The sequence below is a fragment of the Sinohyriopsis cumingii genome, chromosome 5 (assembly GCF_028554795.1).
Source record: "Sinohyriopsis cumingii isolate HCF-2022 chromosome 5, ASM2855479v2, whole genome shotgun sequence".
In the NCBI taxonomy this organism is placed as follows: Eukaryota; Metazoa; Mollusca; class Bivalvia; order Unionida; family Unionidae; genus Sinohyriopsis; species Sinohyriopsis cumingii.
Window position 1 is genome coordinate 3,081,842 of NC_142965.1, and position 22,488 is coordinate 3,104,329.

At 35.3% G+C, this 22,488-nt stretch overlaps 1 protein-coding gene across 1 annotated transcript; it reads left to right on the forward strand.

Moving 5' to 3' along the window:
- The first annotated feature begins 1,581 nt into the window (after positions 1-1,581).
- Positions 1,582-21,978, forward strand: LOC149798533 (uncharacterized). Its single transcript, XM_089957347.1, has 4 exons — positions 1,582-1,921; positions 2,302-2,443; positions 20,248-20,319; positions 20,631-21,978. Exons 1-4 carry the CDS (start codon positions 1,658-1,660, stop codon positions 21,110-21,112), a joined length of 960 nt encoding a protein of 319 aa, XP_089813473.1. The 5' UTR covers positions 1,582-1,657; the 3' UTR covers positions 21,113-21,978.
- Positions 21,979-22,488: the final 510 nt, after the last annotated feature.

The following is a 22,488-nucleotide window of genomic DNA, read 5'->3' on the forward strand; positions in this document are numbered from 1 at the left end:
CGACTTCTTCAAACTATTTAAGGACTGAGCGAATCGCAAGCGCATACGTGCTTTAAAGATGTTGTTAATTTATAAGATGAAGTTATGTTGATGCTTTGTCTCCTAATGTTTTAGAACGATAAAATTATGCAAGTTTGATCTTTTAAGGTTTTATACTTTAAGTAGTTCTGGTCATTTTACGATAAAGGTTGACCAGTTAACAAAATTTCTCGAACAACATTACTTCTCAAAAGGTTGTTTATTTCGTGTTTGTGTTTTTTTTTTTAAATTATATTCTTTTGAAAACCTTCTCATCGGTTGTGGAACTGAGTCAAAACTTGTCTGTCACTTTTTTGATAATTTCAAAAATATGACAAAGCATAGCTAACATTTTCCATAAACATAGCGTTCTCCATTCTTCAGCTTTAAGTTTGCTGGACTTGCTAAAGTAATGTAGTTAGTATTGGATGAGTGTTGATGTTGCACTTCGTTTTTCAGGAAGTGCAGTTTTTCGTGAGAAGGCATCATGGGTAAACAGGAAATTTAAAATGGTTCCTATTGCTGTTATCAATCTGGATCAATTTCTATTTACTTTAAAGCCTAATGTATATTAAAAATTGCAAATATTTTGTTGCATTAGACAAATAATTAAGCTCAGAAAATATTTTCAATGCTGTTACCGTATATACTAGCTTATAAGTTGTATTCAGGTTTAAACCGCAAAGATCACTATATGCCGTCGAACAATGGGGTTTGCTATGAGTAATAAGTATAATAATGGACATATATCCTGATCTGGCAGCCCACTATGTAAGGGCAGATAATAAAATATGTTCTTTGCAGCAGCCTACTCTTTTAAGCGGGCATATACTGTATTATATTTATTAAATATGCAATCATTTCATAAGTGCATACTTAGTGATTAACTTTGTGTCTTATATGACAAACTTCAGTCGTGTTTACCTCAGTCTTTGTATTGTTTTTAAATCTATCTCTTGGTAGGCCAAATAATATTCACTTTTTCCAACCTTTATGGTTAGTAGAGATCGAATGATTCACCTGTCATCTATAAAACAAAGCTAAAACATATATAGTCACACGGAAATTATTTGAAAGTTCAAGTTAAATTTATTTTATTTTTAGTTTGGAGTTGTTGGATTTTTTGTTCCAGTTCAGAAAACAGAGTTTTGATGTAACTAGAACTTAATAAATAAAACAAATTCAAAATATATTAGCACACTCTCCGTCTCCACTATCATATTAATTAGAAACGAACATGTGTTACTTTCTATCATTATACAGAAATGAGAATAAAACTTTATGCAAAATTAAAAATAGCTTAATCACAAACATCTGCGTTTCTACATCTGTGATGCATAATGCTTCGGGATGTAAAAAGTACACACTTTGAATTATTTGTATTGTTATTTTTTACAACAAAAGTGTGTTTCGATTATGAGTAAAGTATGTTTCCGTTTTGAGCGCAAGACCTAGCATGTATGTAGGTGAAATACTTTAGAAAGCAGCCAACATAAATATCGAATTTTTCATTTCCAGCCAATAGAGAACAGGCCCTTGAGTGTCGATTGCCACTTAACATATCTCGCTACGAAATTCCTTCAGTACTTGTTCTTGTTTTCTAAGTCTTTTGTTCATTTACGTTTTTCTTCTCATCTTTATGAACACCATGTTACAACAGACCGATATTATTATGTCTAAAATTGGAGTTCGAGGCGTGGTCAGCCTTATGGCGTTTGTGATGGTTGTTTGTCTGTCTGTTCTACAAATGAAAAGTCATGCAGACTTACACGAACTTGGATTGACCGTGGCTGCAATGAAACGGAACGAGAAGCATAATGTTGAAAAAGACCTGGATAAGGCTGGAAGAGGCAGAAAAATGTATCGGGATGAAGTATATGAGGAAGACATTGAGAGATTGCGGGTAAATGATATGATACTACAATTAGAGCGATTCGTCGTCTGTCGATAAAAAGATAATAGTGTAACGTTGACACACACACACACACACACACACACACACACACATTAACGGCGTGTAAATGATAAGGCTGTGATATAACCAAGCAACTGTTTGTAATATTGTAGTGTGCTTGTGAGACTTTCTTTTAACTATCTACACATTCAAACCTACCCAAACAATACAGTTTATCTTTGCCGTAAATCAACCATGTTATCAAGATGTCGTCAAATAAGTTCTTCTGTGGAAATTCCGAATTTAACCACTACATTTTAATGTTATAAAATTAGTGTCTTGGCATGACTATTTTTCATCTCGAATCTAGATTACTTTTCATATTTCAGAAATTAACCTCTAGTCAACCCAATTTCGTTCAGACCCCAAAACGTGAACGTCGCCGCCGTGCAGTGGATGATGTAGATCAAGCAAGAGCCAACGCAACAATGAACAAAGATCACCAACATATACATACACCAACTGGGACTGGTACAATTTTCTTCCTCCTTCTCACTGCTGTTGTCTCTACACTCGCACAGTATTAAAAATGTGTATCTCAGTACTATGAACCCAGCTGTCCAGTCAATGTCAGTATTGCAGGACATATGTCCAGGCTACCTCCTTAGTTTAGGCCATCTGTTTAGCCAAATGTCGGTACTACCGGCTGTCTCACCAGTCTGTATCCGTATCACCGGAGGTATGTCCATTCAATATCAATAATGTTCCATGCATGTCGGTACTATGGACCAAAACAAAATAACTTATATCTACAAATATAACATATACACCGTAAAGATATATAATAATAATAATAATAATAATAATAATGAGGAAATTGTATAGCCCCTAATCTTTAGAAGCTCTAAGAGCTTTACAACATTAGACAACATCTATGAGATAAAAAACATAAAATGATATGATTACAAAACCAAACACCATGAAATTAGAAGCCATTAAAAAAACATGCTGCGAATTTTTAAGGTAGGAAACATTATTAGGTCTTTAAGTTTGTTCTTGCAGTCGAAATAAGTGAGTTTTTAGAGCCCTCTTGAATCTGATCACTGTGTCTTTGTGTCTAAGTTCAGTGGGCAATTCATTCCACGTTGCTGGGCCCTGGTATGCAAACAAACGCTGTCCATATGACTTTGTTTTCATAGTGGGAATAATGAGTAAACGATTGTCAGTAGAGGAGCGTAAGTATCTTGCTGGTGTATACACATGGGTGAGGTCGGATAGTATGTTGGACTAGAGTCCGACAGTGAAACATAGCACAGAGAACAAATTTTGTGTTTGATTCTGGATCGAATGGATAGCCAGTGTAGGGTACAGAGCAGGGGGGAGGTGTGCTCTGACCGTGGTACTCTAAGTATGATCCGAGCATCTGTGTTTCTAACTTTTTGAAGTTTCTATAGCAGATATTGAGATGAACCAGACAGAACTGAGATACAATAGTCCAGTCTTGAAAGTACTAATGAGCAACACACAAGTGTTTTAGTGGCATCAGCTGAAAGATATTTGCGAATTGAGCTGATTCGTCTCAGCTCAAGATATGCAGCCTTGCATGTGTTCATGACATGTTGGTGCAATGTGAGAGTACTGTCCAGAGTAACACCTAGGTTTCGTACTGATTGTGTGAATTTAATGTTGGTGTTGCTGATATTTATTGTCTGAGGTAAAGGATGTTTATGAGAAAGTCTTTGTGTTGTGATCAGAATGGCCTCAGTTTTATCATCATTCGTCTGCAGCTTGTTACATGTCATCCATGATTTCACATCCGAAATGCACCTTTCTACACCTTGGATGGTAGTATCAACTTCAGTTGGGTGGCTAGATTTGTATATTTGGGTGTCATCAGCGTACAATTGGTGAGACAGAGGATGATGATCTATGATACTTGAGAGCGACTGAGTGTACAAAATGAAGAGAACAGGTCCTACAACAGACCCCTGTGGAACACCACAACATAGATCAACTGGTCTGGAGTGTATTCCATTTGCAGATACAATTTGCGTCCTGTTGACCAAGTAGGACTTGATCCACAGTAAGGCTGTATCATGAATGCCAAATACATGCTGGAGACGGCGAAGTAATATATCATGGTCTATTGTGTCAAATGCTGCATCAAATCAAGGAGGGTGAAGACTGTAATCTTTCCGCTATCCAACTCAGACAGAATGTCATTAACTACTTTTAGAAGAGTAGTTTCAGTACTGTAGCAAGGGCGATATGCAGATACTTCTGATGGTATATACATTGTTCTAGTTATAATGAGATGCGAAATATTTGTTTGTTTTCCAGAATGCGTATAGATTTCTCACAGTGACCTAATATTGTATATGGGATTACTTTTCACCTGCAGATTTAAGTTCATGAATGGATATGCTGTAAGCGCAATAAAGCATATGCTCGACAACAGCAAGAGGAAGAATAATAAAAAATAAAATAAAGACAAAATAATAAAACCAAAAATTATAATTAAACATCTATTTGATTCTTTCACAAACATAATATAGAAAAAGGAAAAAGTAGAAAGCAGTATATCCCGTTATTGCGGTTTTCTAAATGCCCTAAATTGGAATTTACGTCTAATAGCAATAATCTTCCTTAGTTTACAGAAGTTATTCTTGTAAATTGACTTTTATCTTAAGGTCTGGGGTCGTTATTAGAAGCGTCTCATTATTCTTGTAAATTGGCTTTTATCTAAAGATCTGGGATCGGCTAGGGAAAGCTTCGTAAAATTCTTCAAAAACTGGCAAAACCATTAGATCTTGGATCGGCTAGCAGATGCCGCTCGTAATTCTTGTTAATTAGTATAGGTCCCTGCTACGCATGCTCCCTGCACTGCCCTCCATTAAACCAAGTCTGGACAGCGCCGACGCTGAATTGTCACGTGCTCAAACAAATGGCCTCGCATGGAGAATCTCGTTCCTCTAACAGCGTAGAGTTTATTCATTTAGTGACACGATGCGAACTTTACTATTACTGTAGATTTGAACTATAGTAGTATTTGTCATGTGCTGAAGATTAACCAGTAATTCGGTCATATAATTCTTTTTACAAATGTTTTTACTAGTATAGGAAGATGAAGGAAACGGGTACACACAATTATATTTTGTTTATATTTCAATTTCCGATAGCGTCATCTAAGCACTTCTTTCTCTTGTCGATTCCGCGAATAATCGTACGTCGAAATTGATATCAATTAATATAAAGCAACCTTAATTTTTCCAAAGATTAAAACAAAGGTATCATGTTTCAAAAGGCGGCGAGAGTAACTATTGTTTTGCGAATATTGCAAATTTCACACCTTGTCATTGTTACGGATGTATTTTAATAATACAGTTTTAATCTAAGTTATTTAGTTAATGATGATATTGTTTAAAGGAAATGTCACTTCGCTTGTGTAGAATTCATGTACAATACGTTGTGTAATTTACAGTCATAAATAAAGGTCCAATTACTAAGTTCACATCAACAACTAATTCGGTCAATGCAGGCCATAAACGAGTTGAATGGAAATCACGAAATCATCACATGATTTTTTTCTGTCACTGTAGAGTTAGTACAAGTGGAGAATAGATGATGGAAAAGGCAGTGTCACATGCGTTCGGTGGATGACAATGTGTATCGCGCCAGTTTGGCGTTGAAGTCATGGTTGACTTGTATTTGAGGTTCGTAAGAGACGTGTTCTTCTCTGAAAAATTAGAGGAAACTTTAGGCATAGAATGGACACGTCGGGCTTTCTAATTTACAACTGAGGTTGTATGGAAGTCTTTGGAAAGTCGGGGTAAACTTATAACTTCTAGCGAGAATCGAGCCAGGGTTTGACAACCGCTCGGTCAACTAAATACCCGTGTGCGTGTAACAATATGTATTGTTGATACGATGATCTTTTAATTTGCGGATTGGCTCACATCGAAAATAAAGCGATGATTGTTAAGATCTTTTGCAAATGAAAAAAAAATATTTTAGCAATGTCCAATTGTCGACTTGATGCGTATATAGTGATTACAAGAAGGAATTAAATTACGAGTTTCATTCTACAGTTATATTTTAGTTCTGCAAGAGTTACGAGAAGATTTAGATTTATTTATATATTGTTCGTTGAAATTGCAGAGTGTAAAACATGTGTATAAAACAACGAGTACTCAGCTGGATTATTGTGAAACATTTAAGGACTGTGATATTTATATAATTGGAATACCGTACAACATTCAACGACTATTGTAACATTATCCTTTCAAATGATTTGCCTTGAAGTAAAAACTTTTGGATATTAGAGCAGGTATTCTTCAGTATTGCAGGCACATAAGCACATTAGAGCTTTCATTCGGAATATTTTTTTTATCCTTTTCTTATTTCTGTGAAATTGATGGAACATTTAAGGAAATAATCTAGGAATTCATACCATATCATAATTTTATTTCCAATTCTTTAAATAATTTAATTTTATATCCTAGGGAATTCAATTTATATTTCGGAGTATAGAATGCTTGTTGGTTTTTACCTTTTTTTGTTATGTAGTTTAAGCCCATAAGTCGTAACAGTCATCTAAAATGTTACTGTTGCAACAAATTCCTTTATCGATGATTTACATCGATATTGAAAATCTTCTTCTATATGACAACTCAGATTTTTGCAACCCACCTCCCACGAGTGTGTGAATGTGAAGATATTCTGTCCAATGTTGCACATTCCTAATGCATGGTGTAAAAAGGTACGTTTGCAATCGATTCCTTTATACCTTTCACGTTGGAATTGATGTAAGGCGATAGATGAGAGCCTTTCTTTTGCCAAAGATTAAGAACGAAATACCATCTCTCTTCTATAAGTGTGTGTGTGTGTGTGTGTGTGTGTGTGTGTGTGAGAGAGAGAGAGAGAGAGAGAGAGAGAGAAAGAGAAAACATATTTTGTCAAATGTGTATATCTGAGATTACACCATCTAAAAGTTCGATTGGTAAATTGATTCAGTAATAAATTTTGCGTCGATGTTGATGTATCCGTCTACATGACAAATCAGATTTCACCAATCATCTAGATCAAGTCATCTTCTATAATGGGGTGAGGGCGATGTATTAGCAATATTGGACATTTCGGACTTTCACCTAAAATTACAGTTGCAATTGGTTCCTTGAACAAAGCAGCACGGCATCTGCCCAAGCAACCCTTACAACTAGGGGTGGGAGCTGAGATTATCATGAAACAGCTTTTTCATTGGGAGGGAGCCCCAGAATTACGTTTTGGGTTAGTAATGGCAGAAGTTCTTGCTATTCCGCTGCTTGAACAATTTAACATTGATATATCGTGGCACATACATTATATTCACCGTGTACCATTAGGCAAGGAACATTACTTCAGAATGATATAAACTTAAATGTGCTGCTGTGTTTTAAGATTCCCCCAAACAAGCCAAACATGCCTTGTCTTAAAAACCTGCGTCATAGTATTGACTTATTTAATTTATGGTAACATACAATCAGCATTAGTGCAATCTTCACTGTTATCATGATTTTATCAGGGGAATAAGAAATACAATCAACAGTCAGATTTCACATTTGTGTCAAATGGAATAAGCTGGGAGAATGAAGTTAGCTTAACCAAGTGGTATTGACACTCCATTATACAGTAGTTGCATATTTCTTTAATTCACTTTAAATGCGTTTTGGTTTCAAAAACACGCTTCTATTCTTAAGATCCTTAAAAAAATCACTTATTTTATCACCAAAATTGAAAAGACTATGACATTATGTTTTATTATTAATAATAGATCAGCCGGTTTTAATGTTCGCATCAATAATTTCATTAGCTGCCACAGTGAAAACTTTTTTCAATATTTGGTCAATAAAAATCTAGACCTTATTAGAAACGTAATATTTTTGTCAGTATCAGTGTAATTACGTCATTAATGATAATGAGAGAAGGTGACAAATTGAATTGGTTAAGGTTGATGAAGCCATACTTCTATTTCGATGAGATTGCTTAAGAATGTTTCCAACAAAGTGTGTCAATTAAACTACTAAGTATTCCAGTTGTTGGATGTTCATGTGAGGGGATGATTTCAGAATTACAGTAAAGTATTTGTGACAAGATATTTGCATTATTTGATTTGAAAAGGTACAGTAGAACAATAATAATTTGTTTGGATCCAGAATTTCATCACATACTAAACAAACATGAGCTCATTAGATAGTTGATACGGCTGAATACAATTCTGTTAGTTTGGAGACCGGTATATGTCCTTATTGTTTTCTAAACATAGGTGAATTTATTGAGTCATATAAGTTGACAAACAAATCACGCGTTCAAATGGGCGTGGTCCTTGTGACAGGGCCCCCGACCCGCTATCCATTGATTGATATCCTTTGTTTATTTCTAACAAATTATTATCAGGTCAAATCGCCATTTTCTGACAGATATAACCGTTTTTGCCTGATGCTAATTGGGCAATCCATTCGAAAAATAACAACCAAAATGCTGATAGGTAGTAATAGCAAAAATAAAGGTTTCAGACGGTGGGGTGGGGAAAATTGCCACTGTTGTTGCCAATTAGTAAAGACAATGCTTTTTGTTCATTAGGCCAGTCCTTTAAAAATCTTTTCTGTTTTTGACAAGGTGTTCCATAAGTTTGTATCTTTTCCCCCTGATATCCACAAAAGACCTGTTACTTTGGTATGCAGTGCAAAAATTGCATGATGCCTGCTGATTTCAATTTAATTGCAAGACCTCCAGAAGATATTTACATCTGTAGTTATGAATATTGCATATCAACATGGCAACCGAATAACCTGTCCTCTCAGATTTGTGTTTCATATCCAAGAGCTGCATGTGCAGTACACCAACCTGTAATACAGTATTGCCATATACTGCAATAAATATTTGAAAAAGTCACATATTGTGCTTGACCTCCGCAACAGAAAATATTGCTTACAGTGATAGTTATATGCTTATAAAATTGACAAGCGTTTAATAAGTTAGCGAAATGTGAATAATTTGCCGGACAGAGGTACACCGGTTACTACCATTATCTGAACATGGGTATGTGGATGCTCTGAGACTGTGCTAAGGGAGCTTATAACGTCATGCCATCCGTCCAGAATGAACGTTCTATAAATATTGGTAGAAAATTATATAGTGTGAGTCACATTGTGCATTTCACAATATAGTTTGAACATCCTGTAAGCCATTTACCACGTATATAATTTAATGTGATTAATTGTATAACATAGTGTTGCAAGCTGATGTTCCTTTACGAAAATACCAGTGCATTGATGATTGATTCATTATAGCTTAAATGATAGTTGCATGAAATCTGTTATTCTGGTTTTATTCCCAAACATTAATGTCATTCACAATCTATTCAGCTATAAAGTGTTTTGCAATGTTTGTCATCCTTTATACCTTTCAAATCTGAAGTTATTAACTGGAAAATGTAACTGGCAACTTTCAAATGAAGTAGTACATATAACTAGAATTTGGTCTGACTTGTATGTCCCTCAGGAAACTAACTACACAACATGGTATAATAAAAGTTTATTACAGATGTTCTTGTCTTGCCTCCGAGTACGAACACCGCCTTTAAATTTTTTCCTTTAGAAATCGGAAAAAGGGTGATAAATAGGCAAGCGTTATTGGACAGACGGACGTTCTTAAACTCTCATTTTGTGTTATTAATTTATAAGACAAGATTATGCAGCGTCAAATTGCAGCACCAGTAATGGAGATGCAGTAAAAATAATGTTCGGGACTGGACACCAGAGTCATGCTGAAGAAGCAAATCGCAGGGCAAGTATTCTCTGAGCATGCGTGTCTTGGCTTGCATTTTCCCAGTGAAATACCATTGACGGTATTATTGATTTCAATATTGCAGACCGATTTTTGTAAGTGATTATTGTAATAAACAAGCTTGTGTCCATATGTGCAACATACATGTTGGGTGTTACGAACACGTCAGATTGAAATCGTGTATAGTTATCAAACTTTAACTTTAAAAAGAATACTGAATAGAGAAACTCGCACATTTTCATAATGGCATTTGAAATAAGGAAATATAACAGAAATGATGTTTCAAAGTAAATAAGGCCTCCATAATACACAACGATTGTTTTTTGTTTTTCAGGCATGTTAATTGTGCTCCTGGGCAAGCGAAATTTAGTTTTTACTTGTCTGGTAGGCGTGATAGGAAAATGAAATTTTTCCTGCTCTAATTCCGGTGCAAGTTAAACACTAAACAACTTTGAAAACAGAACGTAAAATCATATGAAACTATGTAATAAACACAAATGCTAAATTTCGATATTAACATGCGAAAATATCAAAATGAAAGTATAAACATTCGAGTAAGACAGCAGCATTCCTGTTGTAAATAAATACAGGCAAATGAAAGTGTCAAACTCAGTCACTTTGTCACCAGAATTTTAACATGTATGATAAACGTCAATTGTGTCAGTTGAACAGTTTTCCCTACTTGTTAAAATATTGGTGACAGCTTCTGACTTCTAGGCTATGACATATTTCAAACGGATGAGAATTCAATGTTTGTTTTTAGTTGGTCTATAATTAACCATAACCTGTGACATAACTTTAAAGAAATACGAACCGAAGCTAACTGACACATAAAGTAGGAATAACATCTGAGCATTCTGTTTGAGCAGTTTGGCTAGATAATATGCCGATTGTTAGATTCCATGTTCAAGCTGGTCTTGCCCAAGAAAATTCAGATAATATGCCATTCACTATCAAGAATGTTAAATGCTGGGCATCTCAATGGGAGAAAAACTTCAACGAGAGAGAGAGAGAGAGAGAGAGAGAGGAGAGTGTGTGTGTGTTTGTGTTTGTGCGTGATTTAATTTCTAACTAGCTTTAACAATGTTTCAGTCATTGTTGTCTAAAATGTCTAAAGTGTGGCAGTTTATGGTGATGTCTAGCACTTGGGCCATCATTGCCGCAGACATGTAGCATGATGTCCCACCCAGTCACATTATCCTGACACCAGGTCGACTAATCCTAACACTAACGTCTTAATGCTGAGCGCCTAGCGAAGCAGCTATGAGTACCATTTTATAAATCTTTGATTAGATTCAGCCGGGGCACGAACCCGTGACCTCCCGCATCTGAGGCGGACGCTCTAACCAATAGGACACCGGAGCGGTTGAAAAAAAGATAACAGCTTTTCATGAGTCTGTTCATTTTTCATAGCGTTAAATATTCTCTTTGGTAAAAGTGACATGATGCTGTGAGTACCATTTAATAAGCCTTTGGTTAGATTCGGCTGGGGCACAAACCCGTGACCTCCCGCATCTGAGGCAGACGCTCTAACCACTAGGACACCAGAGCGGTTCAAAAAAAGATAACGTTTCATGAGTCTGTTCATTTTTCCTAGCGTAAGATAAAAGTGTCAATTTTGTAAATCTATTACTCCGAAGTTTTGAGTATACAAGCTCTAATTTAGGCAGAAATAGCCTGATGTGCCGAATCATGCCTAATCATGCCCAGTTTACGTGTCACTTCATACGAGTTTACAAAGCAAATGTTCTGTGCATGTATCATTGCATAAAATGTTAAAGACACATGTTGTTCATAAGTTATACAGACTGAGGAGACCTTTTTCATCTTCCAAAATGAATAACATATTTACATCTTTTATGAGTGAATCTGTTTTTAACAGTTTCGGCAATGTTGCTCTATTGGAAACTTACAGCATCACATGATAATAATCCTGTATCTGATAATGTGGTAGCTAGTATTTCCACCTCACGTTTTGATATTGGTAATTTATCTTGTACAGAAAGATAGTTCCACTCGTTTTCAGATCCTCTGAAAAGGAAATGTCATATAATGATCAAATAAAACATAGAACATGTAGAAGGACTGCATGTGTTATTAGTTACAATAAATACCGGTAAGTGCGTTGTGAAGTTCATCTAGACAGAGGTAATTTGACTGCTGCCAGGAAGAAAGTTTAGGTCTTTCATTGCATTCAATGATCCTCTGCCAATGATGTGAAACAGCTTGTATAAAGTCTTCTCTCCGGACTGATTGATTATGTATAAAAGGGGTTTTACTGAGTCGATACTTCATGTTTTGGGTGAGCTGTTGGATGCATCATTAATGGTAGTGCAATTGTCACTGGCCAAACATGCAGAAGGGAGCCAGCATTTCACCCTGGCATACTTTGATCTGCATGAAGCCCCTGAATATTTAGAAAAACTCCAATTACGTAAAGAATTTTCAAAACAAGATATATAACTATATAACAGAAGCGTAGAGTTAAATGCAAAAACAAAATAATCCAATCGACTTGTGATATGTAGATCACTGACTTTCTTCAAAATGTTTTTTTTATATTGATCCAGAGGGTGTGGATGGTAGCTTTAAGGGGCATGGAGCGTAACGCATAAGGATAAAATGACATTCATGTTACAGAACATATGTTGGTAAATGTTACCTGATTTCATTAAAGTGCCATACCAGTGTAGATAAAGTAAATACAATTCAATATTATTTGAATAGAAAATCAAGTCTGGAAGCGGTATAAAAAAACCCGATGAAAAAATTCGCCACAATAACTGAGAAATACGCTCAGGTGTGTTTTCGAAAATAATACTCATCGGACCAATTTTATCGCTCGGTAATTTCCGGAGTGTGTAGATCTCCTGACGTCATATTTTGAACACACACATTACTTCCGTTTCTATCGAAAGATAAACAATGCACTTGTTCCGTTCCATATTAGCTAGTTTGAAAAGTTTTATCATCACAGTCATGCCAAGAGGAGATCGTGGAGGTACAAGCAAGGACAGCGGGGTCAGGTGTGTTACAGCAAATTGTTGGAATTCAAATGCTGATGGGTTTTCCATGCATTCCTTTCCGAAAGACCAAGCACTTCGTCGCAGGTGGACAGATTTTGCAACAATCAAAAGAGCAAACTGGGATGGTCCGACTGAGTTTTCTGCCATCTACTCCTTTCATTTCACACCAGAATGCTTCCCATTTAGGTAAAGATTTGATGTTGAGCATATGGGTAGGGTACCAAAGAAAGTCAAGCTCAATTATGATGCTGCTCCGTCATTCCACTGAGTGAAGGAAACTGACAACCAAGCCAAGGTAACTGCAAATGTATCAGAAACTTCAGCACCAAAGCATCAACTGTGTAGGCTTGAAATGTTGCCACCATCAGAGGAAGTAACTTGTTAAGTGTCACCACCAAAGAAAGTAGGAAGAGGCTAGTCAAAGAGAGAAGTTGCAAGGGTGAGTTTTTAATGACATGTACCATGTTATATATATGATATTCAACAGATCAGTCACTGCAACATTTCCATTTCTACCATGTAGAACGTTTTTTCATAGTTTTCAAAACAAATGCATTAAATATCTGATCAATCAAGAACTGAGATATAAACAGTGGATAAATAGTCACAATTTTCATGTTGCCTTCAACTTTGTTTGACCATGTGAATAGAAAAATCTTTCTGCTGGTAGATTTAGAAGGCCTACATATATTTTTCATTGTCGGACAAATGTGTGAATCAGATTACATATAGATATTAACAAACGTGACGAGGTTTATTCCCATCCGCAATGAATAAAAGTCTGAATAACACAAAATGTAGTAGAAATTTTACAAAATTGTGTTATGATTTTTTCAGTGGTTGTGGTGTTGTCATGTTCAAAACTTTTTCAGTCGTATCTTGGCAACAATCATTTAAGTCCATCAAGTTTTTCAATTAGTAGATTTATTTCTTATTGATCAATGATATTTGGTATGTAAAAGCATCTTATGGAGCACATGTCATATAGGTATGTGACTTTGATTTAACTGTGTTGGTCTAGTAATTTATTGAATTTAGATACATTTTTGTTAGTGCACACTTTAAAAAAATTACTGATTCAGGTTTTCAGTGTTTTATTTATAGTCCAGTATTTTCATATTCAAATTAAATCATATGTATCAAGATCTGATCTTTTGATATCCTACAATGTAAAATTGTATAACAGTTTTTAGTGTTTTGGAATGTTTGCAAATAACGTATCTATAAAAATAAATTATCTGTATGCTGATAGAATTATATACTGTATTTTGCATCTTTATTTACTTTGAAATAGGCTTTAGCTAGCTGCATTACATTTTAATGAAAACAGATAAAGAGAGAAAGCATGCACTAAGGATGTGAGAGCCAGGATATAAAATACTGTATCCAAAGTACAAGAAAGGAGAATACACTGTCAGGAAAATCCTTGTTGACTCATCATATGGCAAGAATATACATTAGTAATTAATGAACATAAAGACATATATCACTTAGAAATATACCAAGTGTTGTACCAAGTGTAAGTACCTATATTATTTTTTTTTAATTATTAAATTTAAACAGTAAAGGCAAAATATTTGCTAAAGTTGACACTCCTTTAATTTTAAAGGTCATGAATTTTCCCTGTGGTAAAATAATAAAAATATGCAAACAATTGTAAAGACAAATACTTTTAATTCATGTATTAACTTCAACAAAAGGTTGCAGTTTTTGGCTTGTACAATACAATGCATATTAAATTTAATTTGCAGATTATGTTGAATGTCTGATTAAAACAGCATTCACAGTTGGACAGGTGTCTCACATGAATGATGAAGGAGTAAAGCTTATGGTAGATGTATCACCACCATTATGTAGTCTGTATGAGAGGCCTGACAAGGATATTGCTACACAAAATATTCTTAGCAGGTTTAATTGCTGTCAGCCTCATGAAAGCCAGTGTAGCTCAGGTTTTGATCAGGAAAGGCAGCACGGATCCTCCTAACAACACATGATAGAATGATGACCCTCACTTCCTTGCCCAAGAAGTGCCAACACCACCGAGCAAATTGTCTATATGCTGTATACCGATGTCTTCTGAAATAATAATTTGAAAATTTAGTTGAAATAAAATATGCTTTATGCATTAGATAAAGTGGTTTATTTATTTGCTGTATTAATAACCCCAATACTATGCTGTCATGCATAGATCATGAAAGCAAAATTTATGAAAACAAAAGAACATGAAAAATTACTCAGACATTTTACTTACTCATTTCCTTGTTCTGGATGTTCTCCAAATTGTTGTCTTTACTGGTAGTACGCAACTTTTAAAACAAGGATGTAGAGACGAGCTGCAATGAACCCTGGATGGTGTGTCTCCCCTGGTATTCATTGCGGATACTTGTGACATTCTCTATGTCACAACAACATACACATTCCCTTGTTGTAAGCATTACCAAACAATGTTCACAATTACACATAAAATAGAGTTTTCTTCTTTAATGCATAGTGCTGTGCTTGTCAAATTTAATCTCATTTTATGAACACATCAATAGCACAGTACAATGACACAAACTGACTGAAGTCAGGAACAGATAAAACGTTTAGTATAGCACTGTAAAGTTAAATTAGATATGAAAGAAAATAAAAATTGCAAGAAGATGATTACCACAGACAAAAAAGGTTTATTTCATAGTTTATCAAAATCAACTATTAGCATACATATGAGAAATTCGAAATTTTTACTTATAACACAGCGCACAGAATATGAATTCAATTTTAATGTCATGAGGGTAATATCCTGCCTACTTCAACAGTTGTGCCAAAGCGAAACTCCTCTCCTAGAAATCTTAAGTACTTCTAAATCATATCAACTTGTTCATAGGTTTTCAAAGCTTACAACTGTGATCCGATGTACCTTTTACTTATCAACGTATAGATACGTCTCTACCCATGAAATACTGTACACTTGTGCAGCCTTTATTACAGGTGAGAAAAAATCCAAATTTGTAAAGGAACAGGAGACTGTCAATATCGTCGGATACACATATTTATCGTAACTTAGGCCGTAGACATATTCAGAAAACAATTACCATGAATTGTCCGTCAATCTATCTTGTCTTTCTTCTTCGTCATCTTCATCAGCAACTTCGGATTGTTCGGTATTGGAAATATAGGGTTCAGACTGGTACGGATTAATTTGGGTGACGATACCAACTGAGCCTTTGTTTACAGCAAGTGTTCATAATGTGATGTCACGCTTTGTTTTCACTAAATACCGGAAGTGGTCGGCGGTTGCATTCTGTTATTATCGTAAACAGGTCCAAACGCGATATTAGGTAGGCTCCCACGCAGTTATTACTGAAAATTTTTCAATCGGATTTTTTACATTCGTATTTTGAATTTATAATCTCTTTCACCAAGAAATGAACTGAATAAATGTAGATACACTGCTGTGACACTTTAACTGGTGCTATCTCATGTTCCTCCACAAACTTTCTCATTGCTTCTCTTTGTTCCATTTCTTGTTTGATCTGCTCTGGTCTGGGAACTGCAACAAATAAGCCGCTGGAAGCTATACTTTTTTAAATAAACGGTAAGAAGGTGTTTGTACAGTAAGTATAAATCTGAACATAAAATATCAGGAAGCACGTTTTTGTAACAAGTTTAAAAAATAAAGAGTTGTTAGTAATTCGGTATCTTAGGTTGCTTAGTAATAGGAGTATTTCTTACCTACTGTTTTCTAATAAAAAGGACCATATTTTCAAACATTCCCCACCCCTTAAAGAAATATATTATGCTAACTGCATAACAACAAAAGAAAATCTCGGCAAAGGAATATATTTTTATAGCAACCAAGATGATGTATAGAAAGACCACACAATGAAAATAGCAAGGGAGTACTAGTTCTTGGACTATAAATCAAATGTCTGCTTTTATGTCATTTGTATTTGTCTATAAAAACAAAACAGAGGTCTTGTAATATTGTAGTTTCCTCTCACCCCTGCCACCCCAATTTTGTTATTTGATGTCTATGTTGGGGCGTAGTGTTAGAGTCCACTGCCCATCGAAAACTTCGAATTCGCCGACACCATTTGGTGTCGTCATAGAGTAGACGCTTTCTAGCTAGCGTAGCAAACTTGAATGACTTATCATTGACATATACCTTCATGCAATCGATAGGAATATGATTTTCGCAAACATCGCGAGCGTTGCATTCGTCATGTCTTTAATCCGCTGACAGACGAGACGGAAGTACATCGTTGTTGCAATTTTACCTGGATCTGCATTACGAGTCACATGACTATACAAATCTCGCAGGCTACATATCAATAACACTAGAGAGGTTATATAGTCACGTGATATCAACAATAAACTATTTCTAGTGTTGCTGTAGGAAATCAAATCTTACATATAATAAAACTCGCGTGATCTTTATAGAAAAATGGAAAAACAAACTTCTCAAAATATTTATTTTGAAAATAATGACGGAAATATGTCGATGTTGCAGCAACATGAAGAAAACCCGATTTGCTAAGCAAAGAGCACGTGTCAATGCGGTAGTCACGTGATACCAACATAAACATTGCTGAGACTTGCTCGGTACTTGTTCAAAATGGTTTTCGCCAAGCTGATGTGATACCGACAGGTCTCTGGTCGTTGGTCTCAGAATAAATATGTTGAGAATTAAGTATGCATTATATTTATTTACGAACATTTGGTGACTTCTATATAATATTTCCAGATTCTATGCACACGAACTTTGGAGATTGGTTTATTGTCGATATTACGTGACTATTTGGCCTCTGATGTCATTGACATGTAGGTTGCATAGTCATGTGATTATTTGTATAGTCATGTGATTCGGAATGCAAATGGCGAGATCCTGATCAAATTTCAGCAGCAATGTACTTTCGTCTTATGGATTCTGCCTCAACACCCCAACATTAATATACAAATATAAAAAATTTGGACCTTGCCTCTGCACCCTAACATAAATATACAAATATCAAAAATGGGGTGGCAAGGGTCCGAGAAAACTCGAACTAGTAATATAGTACTTGTAGGTGTTACACTGTTTGATGTATGCATGACTGGCATGACAACGATTCACGTAATACAGAGCAATTATTTTTGTTACAAGTATACCATTATTTTAATAGTCTATACCTTTATTGTCTGCATACATTATCATGTTCCATTACAAAACAATATTTATATAACTTAGTACCATGACGATAGGATCACACTTTGCCATAGAGTTTTATTTAATGCTTAAAACAAGACCTTTTTTAAATGTCGACGTAAACACAAAATATCGATGTAAACAAAGATGGTACGAATGATACATTTTGAACGATACAGTCATAATCGGGCTTTGTCATTCCATTACTCCGTCTCAATCTAAGTCCCCAGCACTGCGCAGAAAAGAAAGCCGGTGTTTGGGGTTTAGTCGGTGCTCCAGTTACAACGAAACAAATGGACGCTCTCCTCTTGACCTCAGTGCCCTTCCACCTCCTCCTCAATATTCATTTCTCAAACATTTCTTTTTAAACCGTGTGGTTCTATATCAAATCATCATATTTTTTTTATGTTTATCTCATGTAAGATAACAACATGCATGTGCTTTAATCTGTTTTTATTTTCAAACGGAAGAAATTCAGACCAGAATGAGCTGCATGTACCTTTTTGAACACTGCCTTTTCCTTCAACAAAAGTATTCCTCACAGCAAGGAATTCATAGCGGAAGCATGATTAATCTTTGACAAAATCCGGACTGTCATGTAGAATGTTATATCAATACCAACGTAAATTTGATGAATAAATATACTGTAAATGGAACGTTTAGAAACGTTAGATCCTGCAGTCGCAAGTTTGCAATATCGTCAGCTTACACTACCCCCTCATCCGCCGCCCATCCCACGTCCGTCTTGATAGAAGCGAGCGGGTATTTTGATCTTAGTCTTTTGCACATGAAGGCTGTCATCTATCGCCTTGCAACTATTTTTATATCAATAAATCCATTGCAAAAATGGAAAATTGTAAATGATGCTGTCGAAATGATGCTGTCGAAATGTACAAAATTCGACCGAACATCGTCACATTCGTGGAAGAGTGTTAACATTTCAGTCATAATATTTGGCAAAATATGAGATGTCATGTAAAACAAGTTTATCGATGTAAACTTTATTGCTACTAGAATAATTTAGATGACGCAGTGAGAAATCTGCAATATTTGCACACAAAAAAAAAAATCCTCACCCTCACCTCCTCATAAAAGAGAGATGATAATTTCGTCATCATCTTTAGAAAGATTAAGGCTGTCGCACATCGTCTTATATAAATTTCGACGTAAATGTTTTAACGTAATAGATTGGACAAGTAATGTTTTAGATGATACTGTGAACAATGTGCAATATTAAATTATTTCCATGTGTAACCCTTTACTTCGTCTTCGCCTACTATTAAAACTATTTGTAAAATTAATTGTATGACCGAAATGTGGTTAAGCTTGAACACAAGATAGCGACTGTTATAGATCAGATAGAAAGTATTAGTAAAGTTCACATTGTGTCACTAACAAACAGAATATTAAAAGAATAATTTTGGCGCAGATAGATTAATCAGATTTCTCCATATGAGACAATTCGTTTTGATCAAGTGACAACATGGCGTATAGTGGAATGCAAAGCATGGAGCATACGAAACATAGAGCAGGCTACTTGTAAAATGACTTGTATCTTAAGATCTGGGATCAGCTAGGGTAAGCGTTTCATAATTTTTGTAAATTGGCTTTTATCCTAGGATCTGGGATCGGCTATAAAGCCTATCATAATTATTGTAAATAGGCTTGTATACCAAGGTCTAGAATCGGCTAATGGATGCCACTCATAATTTGAATACCCATCTTCGATCGCCATTATTTAGAAAATCTATGTCAGAAAAAGCATTAAAAAACTATTTTAAACATGAAATCGATCTTAAGTTAAAAGTCCCAGACACTTAGAAACAGAAATATTTGCTTTTAATAAATATTTGAAGACAATATTAGAAACTGACAATGTAAATGAATTTCCATTTTCTCATCACTTGCAACTAATTTAAGGACACCGATGCATTTTAAGTATCACACCTAATACAGCGGATATACTTGTGGTTGGGGATCACTGCTCAAGATCATTACAAAGAAGGACCCTGCTTTATCTAATATTCTCTCAAATTTGGAATCGAATTAAATGGAAGGACACGAGTTTATGCTGAATGTTACGTTTGTACAGTTCACATAGATACCGTTGACTCGTTATGATATTATACGAGCCCTACATCTTACCCAAACATGCATAATGGGTTTCAAAAGATTTATATAGGATGGATGAGTCGATGATATCCTTAACCTGAGCGTGCGTATTTCAAAACGTAATTATTGACTGCACACATTACGGTCACAGACAGAAAGTTTCAATCAGCCTTGGTGCCATCATTTATTCTTTTTAATATACACAGGTGGCGCTGTATACACGCGGTGGGGAAGAACGACCTGCCCAGACGATGTCGATACGGAACTAGTTTATTCAGGTCAGTACATTATGTAATTCGATGGTAAGAATACTGGAATTTGTAGTAAATATGCAATAAGGATCATCAGCTAAGTAAAACCCATGATTTTCACGTATCAAGTTTTTGTATAAGATGTAATCATACTAACCTGATATCCATATGTTACACTTGAAACGCCATTAAGGGTGTTAATATAATTTCTTCTTTCAAAACAAAAAATCCACCAGTCTTAAATTACCATTATTTTCTTTATACGTTTTGATCTACATTGATAATATTTAGTACAACGGATATTCATGGCCATTTTTATTGCTTTCTTTTCCATCTAGGTATCTCTGCTGGCTCGTGGTATGCCAATACTGGCGCTGCAGTAAACACACTTTGCCTTCCACTTGAGCCAATATGGGGCACCTACACAGACGGCCTCGAGAGTCTCGCATTCATATATGGTGCTGAATACAAGGATCACACTCTCTTCAAACTAACCAATGCCGAAGCACTCTTTGATCATAACATGCCATGTGCCGTCTGCCGGAGTAGGCTGAGGACCTCCACCATTATGCTTCCAGCGAGAAATCGTTGTTTTGGTGACTGGAATATGGAATATCACGGCTATCTGATGACGGGACATTATAGCCAGCTAGCGTCCACGGATTATATATGTGTGGACCAGGCTCCAGAGGCGGATCCATCCGGCTTTCGGAGTGAGAACGGTCGTCTTCTGTACAGAGTGGAGGCCATATGCGGCTCTCTACCGTGTCCACAGTATGTGCAGGGGCGAGAACTGACCTGTGCAGTTTGTAGCAAATAAATATGCACATTGTCTCTTGTTTTGCTCTTTCTAGAACAATTAACTAAACACAACTGACAATATGTACTTTTCTGAATAAAGATGGAACATTGAAACTTAAATATTAAACATCTTCTCAGTCTGCTGTAAATACATGTGTTACAAGAGATATCTAGTTATAAGTCCTAGCTTAAAATGTATCTGTTGTGTAGAAGAATGCAAACATTTTCTCTCTTTCTCCTTGTCTTTCTGTCTCTCATATATATATAAAATATGCTATCATCATTAAAAACTCCGGCTGTCAGGCTAATCAGTCGATATAAAATGGAATTTCAGTATGAATACTACGATTTATTTTTATTTATTTAAATTTGTTTATTACAGTTCAAGGGAAATTACTTTTTGTTTGGCCTAGTTGAAGCAGATATAACCACTGTAAATAACCTGGATAAAATATATCCATAGCCCATTCTCATTCTTTTGTTAGTCAGTTACGTTAAATTTATTTATAATCTTAGAAATAATTTGTCCCTATTTTGTTTTAGTTGCTTTCTAGGTCCAATTTTCACTCAAGTTCATTTTTAAAAACAGGTATTATGGGATAAATAATAAAATACAGTGTAATTCATTTTCTCAGCAGCTCTATAAATAACGCCTTTCCCTAAAAAATCCGAATGTCGTAAATTCGAGCTCATAAATTTATGGTAAAAAATTCCACACTTCAAAAATCAGAAAATAGATAATTGCAATTATTAAAGTTTGGGGATGACAATTCTACAGGATTTTAGAATTAAGTTTGTATAAGATTAATGCATTTGTCTTTGTTTGGTCAAATCGAGTGCCAATACTAGTATATATACAAAGAAATAAACGAGTTTACGTGATCAGTATTTGTTACGTGTCGTATCTTGCTTCTGTAATTTGGCAACTTATCGAGGATGTTTTGCTTTCGTTTGTTTTTTTCATACATTTCATCCATTTTCTCAAATGTTGGACTGATTTTATAACCGACGGTGGGTTCTCTCTCTCTCTCTGTCTCTGTCTCTCTCTCTGCTTCAGGTACATCGATGTAACTTGTCGAGGAAACATTTACCTTTGATAGTGGATAAACAATTAACTTATAATTTTATTACCACATAAAGGTGTTTCTCGAATGAGGTGAAAAGTTGGAATCTAAATACTTTTTATGCATCAAGAAGTGTCAAAGGGAAACGTTTGTTGTGTATGGAAAATGTCACCAATTTATGATATCAGTGTACGCCAAAAATTAATTACAAACTATTTTCAAAACGTTGATTACGTAACAACTATCTGTTGAAGGTTTCAAGTAACTACACTGTTGACTGTGCATAACTACTAATAAAGTAAATTTGATTTTATGTCACATACAACTTATT